Genomic DNA, 10,168 nt, shown 5'->3' with positions numbered 1-10,168 from the left:
CCTCTTCCTCCTCCACCTCCTCCTCCCTGAACTGCCGCTTCCCCGCCGCCCATCCACTTCCTAGTAGGTCACTAGTGCCCTCAACAAAAATGAAGGGGAGCGACCGTCACTTCCGGCCTGGCGCCCTCACCAATGATGGCGTCCTGGGCAGCCAGGGGCGGGGATTTCCGGCCGGCTCCTGCCCCGCTTCCGGCGTCGCTCCAAGTGACGTCAGGAGCGCGCCGCGCCGCGTGGGCCGGGACGGCGCGGGGGCACATGGAGGTCAGCGGCCGTGACAGCGGCCGCGGGGCCCCGTAGTCGCCGCCGCGGGACGAGGAGCAGCTCGGCGTGGGCCTCGCGGGCACCGAGCCGGGAGGGGCGCGCGGCCGAGCCGCCGTGCAGGTGGGTCCGTCTGGCGCCGCACTTCCGGCCGCCGGAGCCCCGCGGAGCTGTCCGAGGGCCGGGCCCCGCCGGAGCTGTCCAGGGCCGGGCCGAGCCCGCCCCCGCGACCCGAGCCCTGGGCTGTGCTCGTCCCCACGGCCGGGGACCTGCTCCGGCCGGGCCGGGCCCCGCAGAGCCAACCTCGGCCCGCCCAGCGTCGCGCCCTGCCCGCGCCCCGCGGGGAGCCAGGCCCGGGCCGCCGTCACTGCGGCGCGGCGCGTGTTCGAGGGGTGGAGCTGCCCGTGCCCAGCGGCCGGGCCAGCGCGAGGAGGGAGGTTGGGGGCTGCCTTGGAACCTGGCTAGTGACCGGTCCAGGTCGCTTAGAGTCGGTGATGTGACCGGGCTTGGTGTTAAAGCCCGTTCCCGTAAGTTGCGGAGTCGGAATTCAGTGCACCAGGAACAATCTCCTTTTAAAGATTCGAGTCGGTGGTCTGTATGCCAGCTGGGGTGGGGGTCAGAATCGGGTCGCGTTCAGGGGTTCACCCGTGCAAGGCTGCACCCCTGAGGCCCATGCTTAGACCTAGCCAGTCATTTCATTTGGGGGTGGAAGGAAGGGGGGGAAGGTCTTGCCTGGCAGTGCCCGGGAACACTTGGCTCTGTGTTTGGGGGTGTCGCCCAGCAGTCTTGGGGGACTGTACAGAGCTGCAGCATGCAAAGCATGTGCCCCAGTCCTGTGAACTAGCCCTTTGCTCCCTCTTAAACTCAGATTAAGATTTTGGGGCCCAAGCAGTAGTACAGCAGGTAAGGCACTTACCTTGCACGTTGCCGACCCGGGTTCGATACCTGACATCCTACATGGTCCCCTGAGTCCAAGTAGGTGTGATTCCTGAGGAGTGTAGAGCCAGCAGTAACCCCTGAGCACTGCTGGGCCAAAACAAAACAGAGCCAAAGCGATTGTACAGTGGGAAGGGCTTCTGACTTGTCTGCGGCCAACCCAGCTTCGAGCCCCGGCATCCCACATTGCCCCCTGAGCACCGGCAGGAACAATTCCTGAGTGCCGAGCCAGGAGTAACCCCTGAGCATTGCCAGGTGTGACCCAAAAAAGCAAACATAGAAGAACGCAGATTGCATGTGTGCAGGTTATTAGCCTGGAGAGGTGGGGCATGGTTTTGGAAGTGATGCTGTGATTCCATTTCATTCCATTTCCTTAGGTTGGAGCGTCAGGAACTGCCCCTTGCACTGTCCCCTTCTCTTTCTCGCCAGGGCTTTTGAATCACTCGTGGGAGATTGGCTTCCCTGCCACCCGGAACTGTCATGGCAGCACAGCTGATGAAGCGATGCTCGTGTCTCCTGAGAGAAGTCTGCCGTCTAGCACCAGTCGTCTCTCCCGCCGGCCCGCTGAGACTAGTCGGGGTGGCCCATAAAACCCTTGCTTCCTCGGCCACGACAGCCACTTCCAACTTCCCAGGACCCTTGTCAGAACTTGTGGAGAGGGAGCAAGTGTTTACTCCGTATCCGGAGCGTCAGGAGGTGGACCAGCTCATTGAGAAGGCCACTCGGCCGGAGGACATTCTGGCCCTGCTGGGTGCCGGCCACTGCCTGCACCAGAACCATGCAGCCCTCATGCTCATCCAGATCTCGCGCTTGCTGTCCGAGAAGCCAGAGGACAAAGCCGTGCTCATACAGGACGCCCGCTTTCAGCAGCTGCTCCAGCTCGCCAACAGCCAGGTGGGCGCATGCTGGAGTCAGGAGGGCCTAGAAGGGAGACCTAGCCAGGGAGACCTAGAAGGATCTCTGGGACTGGGGGTGGGTAGGGCAGGTTCAGAACTTGGAACAGAAGGATCCCCTTCACGGGGTCCAAGGCACACTGGGGTCTTGAACGCTGCTCTGCCATGAAGACCCTCCCCCCTCCCCCGCCCCGACACTGGGGAAGCCAGGCTTGGCCCCTGTCAAGGAGGAGGAAAGGGTCCTAATCTCAGCCACGGGTGCATTCCATGAGTGCCTTAAAATTGCAGCATGGGGGCTGGAGCAATAGCACAGTGGGTAGGGTGTTGCACACAGCCAACCCGGGTTCGATTCCCAGCATCCCATATGGTCCCCTGAGCATCGCCGGGAGTGACCCAAAAAGTAAAAAAAAGAATTGCAGCGTGAGTGCATTGTTTCCCTGAGATCGTGTAATACACAGAAAGCACTAAATTCACAGGCAGGAAGGGCAGTGTTACCATGGAACTTTTGTTAAGCATGTGACCGTCAGGTCACCGGACAGTTGTCTTTGTGGACGTATAGCTTGAAAAGATAGCCCTGCTTTGGTCTCTTTGTCCTAAGGCCACTTTGCTGGTTGTTTGTGAAATATTCTGTACCTACAGTGGAAGCAAGTTTCCTAATCCAGTATTAAAGGAGAAATCAGTAGCACTGTCCTTGTTCATCAATTTGCTCAAATGGACCCAGTAATGTCTCCATTGTGAGACTTGTTGTTACTGTGTTTGGCATATCAAGTACGTCACAGGTAGCTTGGGTTGGAGTGATAGCACAGCGGTAGGGCGTTTTCCTTGCACGCAGCCAGCCCGGCAGACCCGGGTTCAATTCTTCCACCCCTCTCAGAGAGCCTCGCAAGCTACCGAGAGTATCTCGCCCACACAGCAAAGTCTGGCAAGCTACATGGTAGTAAAACATTTACAATATAAAGAGCAATCACGCTTTCTGAGTCTTCTTGGCAGGAGGGAGAGTTCAGAGGGGTGAACATATGCTTTGCGGAGGGGGCAAGGGGGAAGGCTTGGTCCCTGGCAACACGTGGTCCCCAGGTTCTGGCAGGAGCAAGCACATCACCAGCAGAAGCCCTGAGCACTCACTAAACAGTTCACAAGACCCAGAGTCGCTGGAGGGATGGTACAGTGGGTGGGCCGCTTAACCTGCAGGCAGCCGACCTGGGTTTGATCCCCGGAGCCCTGCTAGAAGTGATCTCTTAGTTCTACAGGGGTGGCACAGAAAGCTGACCCAGAACTCAGGACGCACCATGAGGGTGGGGTCTGGGTGAGGAGCTGCTAACGGAGTGGTGACCGGTGGCCAGAGAATAGCGCTGGGGCACTGCAGGGCTGCCCCTAATTGGAGACCAGAGCCTGGCCGGGGCTTTCCTAGGGTCGAGCTCAGGGTTGGTTTCAGCTGCCAGGTGCAGGTTCCACTGCTGAGAACGAGCAGGTGTGGAGTGGGGTGGTGACCCCGCGGGTGTCTGGCACCTCACAGGAGCTGTTGGTGCCAGCAGGGAGCCAGCCTCTCGTTCCCCAGGTGTTAGGGTGACTCGGGCCTGTTGACAGCACGATGTCCTTTAACCCCTGTATCATGGGCATTCCTCCCCCCTCCCCCCCAACATGCATTGCCGTCCCGTGCCCAGGCACGGTCGTGCTTATGTGCGTGGCTGTGAAGCCTCACGTTTCCACACTGCTGGTGGACACAGGACTGGAGCAGATGTGGCTTTACTGTCTCTTCCTGGAAAGAAAGATTTCAGTGACTGAACGTTGTCAATGATGCGAGCAGAGGTGACGCTGATTGATGAAACTGGCCTGAAAAGCTTAATTGGCAAGTGACTGACCTAGGCTTGATCCCCAGCGCCACATAGGGTTCCCCCAAGTGCTGACAACTGTCACCGAGACGATTAGCACAGCACAGCTGCATGGGTGCCACCCCCCAAATGCCACAGGTGGCAGAAGTGGAGAGACTGTGCAGAAGTCCGGGCACGTGCTTGGCATACAGGAGGTCTGGGTCTGTTTCCTGGTGCCCCCTTCCCGCACCCCAACCAAAGCCTAACTGGTCCTTGACTCTGGTCACTCTTTGGTCTTGACTTGGTGTTGTGTCCGGTGGCGCAGGTCAGAAACCTGAGTGCTTGCAGCCGCTGTAGCCCAGCTGGTGCTGAGGACTCAAGAATGCCACTCAGTTCTTGCTTGCAGGTAGCAGCGAAGAACTCGGGCTTACTGAAACAAGCGCCCAGAAAACAGGCTGGGACGGAGGCGGGGAGAAGAGCTCCAACGCATGGCCCCTTAGAAAGTTCTAGCCTGGGGGCTGGAGCAATAGCACAGCGGGTAGGGCGTTTGCCTTGCATGCAGCCGACCCGGGTTCGATTCCCAGCATCCCATATGGTCCCCTGAGCACCGCCGGGGGGTAATTCCTGAGTGCAGAGCCAGGAGGAACCCCTGTGCGTCGCCGGGTGTGACCCAAAAAAGCCAAAAGAAAGTTGTAGCCTTCGAGTGGCGGGAGCTGGCCCTGGCTTCTCCAGCAGCACCCGGGTGACCCCCTCTCCCTTCAGGTCACCGCCGTCTGGCACGGAACCCTGGTGAAGCTGCTCCGCAGCCTCTACACGCTGCCGCTGCCCGCGGCCTCCCGGGAGCTGCGCTCGGTGGAGCAGGAGGTGCGCTGGCGCCTGCGCAGGCTGAAGTACAAGCACCTGGCCTTCCTGGCCGAGTCCAGTGCCGGCCACATGCAGGGCAGGGACTCCCAGGAGCTGCTCACCGAGCTGCTTGTGCACCTGGAGCGGCGCTGGGCGGAGATCGAGGACGGGCGCACGCTGGTCGCCATCATGATGAAGACGGGGCACCTGTCGGAGTCGCTGATGACCCGCCTGGAGGACAAGGTAGTGACAGGGCTGCCCTCCGCCCATGCCCTGGCTCAGGCTCTGGCCTGGGTGTGCCCCTGGGGAGGAGGTGGCGTGGGCGTCCTGGGCCGTGGTCCCCACACTCGGTGGCCACGTGGGGACAGCTGTGCCTGGGCTCCCTGAGGCGAGTGCGGGAGGGCGGCACTCGCTTTGCTCACACAGCCTTGGAGTGGTGGACAGGCCCCACGCCCACTTCTCTCCGGTGCTTTCCTGAGAGATGCTGCGTGGCCCTCGGGCCATTGGTGCCACCCTCGCACGATGGCCTGTGCTCGGGACCCGGGCCCTCCTCTGCCTGGGGGTGTTGGCTGTGGGGCTCTGGATCCAGGCCCAGGGTGGGGGTGGGTGGGGCAGGCCCTGCAGACGGACCTGGGCCCAGGGAGCTCAGGCCCAGTTGCTGTCTCGCAGGGGCCGCACTGCAGGGACCCCCGGGCCCTGGGCCACCGGCTGATAGCTGCCGGCTGTGGTTGACAGTGCCTGGAACTGGTGGAGCAGTTTGGCCCCGAAGAGCTGCGGAAGGTGCTTGTGACACTGGCCACTCAGAACCGGCGCTCGGTCCCCTTGCTGCGGGCCATCTCTTACCACCTGGTCCAGAAGCCCTTCACCCTCTCTAAGAGCGTTCTCCTGGACCTGGCCTACGCCTACGGTGAGCCCAGGGAGCCGGCCCCAAGGGCTGCCGCGGCAGCAATGACCCACGGGCCTGGGCCTGGGGGATGAGTGTGGTCACAGACACCGAGAGGCCAGGGTGAACCACCAGGGGACCTCTGACCCTCACCAGAGCACCCTCGCCCCCTCTCCCAAAGGCAAACTCGGCTTCCACCAGACTCAGGTGTTCCAGCGCCTGGCTGCCGACCTGCTTCCCTGCGTGCCCAGCCTCACAACCAGCGAGGTGGCCCGTTGCGCCAAGTCCTTTGCCTTCCTCAAGTGGCTCAACCTGCCCCTGTTTGAGGCCTTCACGCAGGTGAGCCCGGGACGGGGTGGGGGCCTGCGCTCCGCTCTCACCGCCCGGGGGGAAGCTGCCGGCGAACAGCCCGGGGTTCCCTGCGGCCCTCACCCTCCTGCCTCACCTGCCCCCAGCACCTGCTCAGCAGAGCCCAGGACGTCTCTGTGCCTCACCTGTGCAACGTGTTGTTGGCCTTTGCCCGTCTCAACTTCCACCCGGAGCAGGGGGACAAGTTCTTCAGCCTGGTAGGGAGGGGCAGCCCTGGCCCCTGGGCTCCTCTCCTGCTGCCGTCACTGCCTCCATGGGCTCCCCAGAGGTCCAGTGGGCGGGCAGCCGCTCTGCACGTGCCCTCACATGACCGCGTCCTCTGCTTCAGGGCTTGCTGCTCGGTTTCCTCTGGCCATGAATAGGAGCGGGTGGGCCGAGTGGGACCTGGTGCCACGCGCCTCCTTTTGCTGCCCACGTTGCCCCGAGGTGGGGGGTTCTGGAACCTTCCGTCGGGAGACTTCATAGCTGCCGGCTCCGAGCAGACCCTGTTTCCTCCACCCTGCTCAGGTCCATGAGAAGTTGGGGCCGGAGCTGGCCGAGCTGGACGCAGCCCTGCAGGTGGACGTGGTGTGGGCACTGTGTGTGCTGCAGCAGGCGCGGGCCGCGGAGCTGCAGCAGGTGCTCCGGCCAGAGCTGCACAGCCGGTTTCTAGGTGAGCCCGGGCCACGGCTCCTGCCCGATGCCTCGGCCCCGCAGTCCAGTCGGGACATGGTGCACTGACAGCCACTGGCCGTCAGGGGGCCTGGGGGGGCGGGCTGGCTGGCCTGGAACCCCAGTGCACCTCTGTCCCTCATCTCCCCAGGGGCCCGGTCACCGAAGGACCAGAGCACCTTCCAGAAGCTGCTGCACATCAACGCCACTGCCCAGCTGGAGCTGCCCGAGTACACAGGCCCCCGGCTGCCCGCCTCAGCCCTGCTGCCCCCGCCCTCGGCCCCCGAGCCAAAGATGACCCCTTTGCAGAAGGAGCTGCAGGAGACCCTCAGGGGGCTGCTGGGGGCCTCCGATCGGGGCAGCTTTACGGTGCCCACGCAGTACGGCTGGGTCCTGGGTAAGGACGCCCTTCCCCACTTGCCTTCCGCTCCAAGCGCCCAGTGCCGACCCACGTCTGCCGTGACTGTCCATTCCTGGGGGGGTCTCTGCCATCTGTCCCCTGGGGCTTCCTGTCTCCCTTGGCTTCTGCAGTGGGGGGATCTCCCAGAGCTGCCCCCCCCTCACACCCTCTCCAGATGCTGAGGCGCTTCTGGACTCCGAGGGTCACTTCCTGGCCCTGAGGGATTTCGTGGCCCCGCACCTCGCCCAGCCTGCTGGAAGCCAGCCACTGCCCTCTGGGGCCAAGAGGTAGGCGGGAGCGGTTCCCGGGGCTGCACTCCGGCTCTTCAGGCTGGAAGAGCAGCCAGCACACAGCACCCTTGTCCCCATCCAGGCTGGCCTTCCTGCGCTGGGAGTTCCCCAACTTCAACAGCCGCAGCAAAGACCTGCTGGGGCGCTTCGTGCTGGCCCGGCGCCACGTGCTGGCCGCAGGCTTCCTAGTGGTCGATGTAAGTCCAGGGACAGTCCTGTGCGCTGTGGTCAGTGTGAGTCGGTCACCCCTGTGTGTTGGGCCCTCCGCCTGCTCAGGGCGCCCCCATGTAGCCTGCCTGCAGCTCTGCTAAGGTCTGTCCCCAGGAGCCTGAGCCCTGCTCCCTGCCGCCCCGTGTGCCTGAGTAGAGGCTCCTCGCGGTCTCGGTCCTGCCCTCAGCCTCCCTGCACAGCACAGCCAGAGCCAGTGTCCCTCCCGTCTGACCCACTGTCCCCTCCCGCAGGTCCCCTTCTACGAGTGGCTGGAACTGAAGTCGGAATGGCAGAAAGGCGCCTACCTCAAGGACAAGATTCGCAAAGCTGTGGCCGAGGACCTGGCCAAGTGACCTGCCCTGTGGAGGCCCTGGCAGGCATGAGGGCCTCTGAGGACGAGCCGGGGTACAGGACCTTGGTGGGTGCACGGCTGCCGTCCCAGGCCCTCTTGGGGGTATTAAATCTGTCGTTTTGGGTTTCGACACCAGGAGGCTGCCCCCGGCTCTGTCACCACCTCACCGTCAGCTCGTCAGCTCTGGCATACAGGGTCTAGGGGCCGGTGCCTCTGGAAGCCAAGGGTCGCCAGCGTGTCCCTTCCGGCCCCCCATCTGCCCCCGCGCTCTGTTGCCACGGGGGGGGGGGGGCTCTGTTCTTGTGGCAGTGGCCCCCACACCTGGCCTGGTGCTCGCAGCGCCACTGCCCTCCCCATCCTGGCCTTGGGGAGTGGCGTGGGCGAGGGGGCTGGGCTTGTAAGACCAGGAGCTGCCCGCGACCCTGCTGCCCACAGGGGCCTAGCCTGCCAGAGTCCTGCTCTGCCGCAGCATCGCCCTCTCAGGTCTCCCACAGAGACCACCCAGGAGAAGGGTTGAGTCAAGAGGAGATGGGCGACTCTCAGCCCCCATACTGGACATGTCCAGTCACAGTGGCTCGAGGCTGGAGAGTTGCAAAGAGCCAGGTGGCTGGCACACACTGGTCTTTACCTTGGGGCGGGGGGCTGTCCAGGTTCCCCAGCTGCTGAGGCTCCTGCCCGGGTGGCTCCCACAGGGGCAACTGGCCCGGGCAGCTGGGCCAGGGCGCACGCTTGGATGCCACGGAGGAAGCGCAGATGCTCTTCTGCTCAGACTTTGGTTTTTGTTCTGACTTGAATGAGGTAATGTTGCTTTAATACTTTGGTTTGGTTTGGGGGACACACCCAGCGATGGCTCGGGGCCCCTCTGAGCAGGCCTGGGGCTCGAACCCAGGTCAGCAGGTGCAAAGGCGGTGCTTTCCCACTGCAGCTCTCTGGCCCCCAAGTGCTGTCGGAGGAGTGTGCTTTGTACTCCAAGTGGCCTGAGAGATGCCAAGAATGAAACCAGTGTCCCCCCACTTGCCGCCCCCAGGGTCCAGGGCCCTGCACAGCCGTGCAAAACTCTCCACCTTTCATCCCCCTTACAGCTCTCGGGGACTTCAGGTCTGGGCCTGTGCCTCGCCGCCCACTTGCCCATCTGCGGTGTCTCCTAGACTGCAGGGGGCAGTGTTCCTTCAGATTGTGGAAGCTGAGGGTCAGGACATGCCACAGCACCAGGCCCCTCACGCTGCCCTTCAGGGCCAGTGGCCACCTGCAGCCTGGAGGTATCCCTGAGCAGGTCTGTAAGGACAGGCGCTCTTCGCCCGTGACCCTACACCCAGGTCGCTGCCCTTGTTGCCATCACATGGGTGATTCAGCCCCAAGTGGGGTGCTTGTGTGGCCCTAACTCCATTCTCTACTATAATACAGAGCTGCAGCCGCTGGCTTGTGTGGAATTTACGTGTTTCTATTTTGGTTTGGGCCTTGGTTTGGTTGACCTTTGGGTCACACCCAGTGGTGCGCAGGGCCCACTAGCAGCCTGCCAATAGCCCTGGTGGGCTCGGGGCAGCCTATGGGAGGGCAGGGGTGAACCCGGATCAGCCCAGTGCAAGGCCAACACCTCCCACTGTACTCTGGCTCCAGCCCATGGAGTGTGTTTCTGAACAGATCACCGAACTTCCAGAGTCCTCCCCTTGGCCGTTTGCACTGGTGCTATGCATCCATGCTTCCTGAAGGCTAGTGGTGTTGAACATCCCTAACGGGTCCTTTCACTGTGGCATTCGCCCACATCCTAATTGTACTTTTTTTCTGAGCTCCGAGAGTCTATCTGAAGGACAGTTTATCGGGCCTGCCTTTATCGGATGTGCTTGTTCTGTGCGATCCACGTGAGGATCTGCTCTAATAAGGGAACTGGTTTCTGTGCAGCTTGGAGCGGGTGTCGTCACTCGTTCCGTCTGCTGAAAAGGCTGTGCTTTCCCGTCACACATTTTTGGTCTGTAAAATGTCAGAGACCCAGTTCGGGGTCCTGCTGCTGGTCTTGTGGACTGCCCTTCCGCCATTACAGTCACAGTTACAGTCGCTATAAAGCTGGCCTTAATGTTAGGAGATTGAGTCCATTTTTTTCAGAATTGTTTTGATTATTCTTACTCCGTTGCTTTAATGTGATCGTATCTGCAGAAGTACTGAGAGTTTAGAGGACCTTAAGAAGACTTAATAGAATCTACTATGTAATAGAGCCAGTTTGAGAAGAATCAAGGCCTTCACTGTGGGGTCTTCTGGTCTGTGAATAGTTGCACAGGGT

The 10,168-nt window shown here is 62.0% G+C and overlaps 1 protein-coding gene across 2 annotated transcripts; it reads left to right on the top strand.

Annotated features, from left to right (window-relative positions):
• The first annotated feature begins 238 nt into the window (after positions 1-238).
• Positions 239-8,029, top strand: TBRG4 (transforming growth factor beta regulator 4). 2 transcript variants are annotated; one of them, XM_056137287.1, is made up of 11 exons: positions 239-381; positions 1,624-2,088; positions 4,658-4,981; positions 5,474-5,645; positions 5,803-5,960; positions 6,077-6,187; positions 6,498-6,642; positions 6,793-7,038; positions 7,217-7,328; positions 7,414-7,528; positions 7,793-8,029. In XM_056137287.1, the coding sequence occupies exons 2-11, from the start codon at positions 1,675-1,677 to the stop codon at positions 7,892-7,894; spliced, it is 1,899 nt and encodes a 632-aa protein (XP_055993262.1). In that variant the 5' UTR covers positions 239-381; positions 1,624-1,674; the 3' UTR covers positions 7,895-8,029. The 2 variants fall into 2 exon arrangements, with proteins under 2 accessions (XP_055993262.1, XP_055993263.1); XM_056137288.1 differs by having other exon boundaries at positions 249-381; positions 1,572-2,088.
• Positions 8,030-10,168: the final 2,139 nt, after the last annotated feature.

Source organism: Sorex fumeus, unplaced genomic scaffold (assembly GCF_029834395.1).
Source record: "Sorex fumeus unplaced genomic scaffold, SorFum_2.1 ptg000123l, whole genome shotgun sequence".
Lineage (NCBI taxonomy): Eukaryota > Metazoa > Chordata > Mammalia > Eulipotyphla > Soricidae > Sorex > Sorex fumeus.
This window is presented reverse-complemented; position numbering and strand designations above follow the sequence as displayed.

Excerpts from the sequence above, each read along its gene's own strand:
- TBRG4 (XM_056137287.1), top strand. The coding sequence starts at position 1,675 with ATGGCAGCACAGCTGATGAAGCGATGCTCGTGTCTCCTGAGAGAAGTC. Across the intron at positions 4,982-5,473 it reads TGACCCGCCTGGAGGACAAG|TGCCTGGAACTGGTGGAGCA; the intron begins GTAGTGACAGGG and ends TGTGGTTGACAG. Across the intron at positions 7,039-7,216 it reads GCAGTACGGCTGGGTCCTGG|ATGCTGAGGCGCTTCTGGAC; the intron begins GTAAGGACGCCC and ends CACCCTCTCCAG.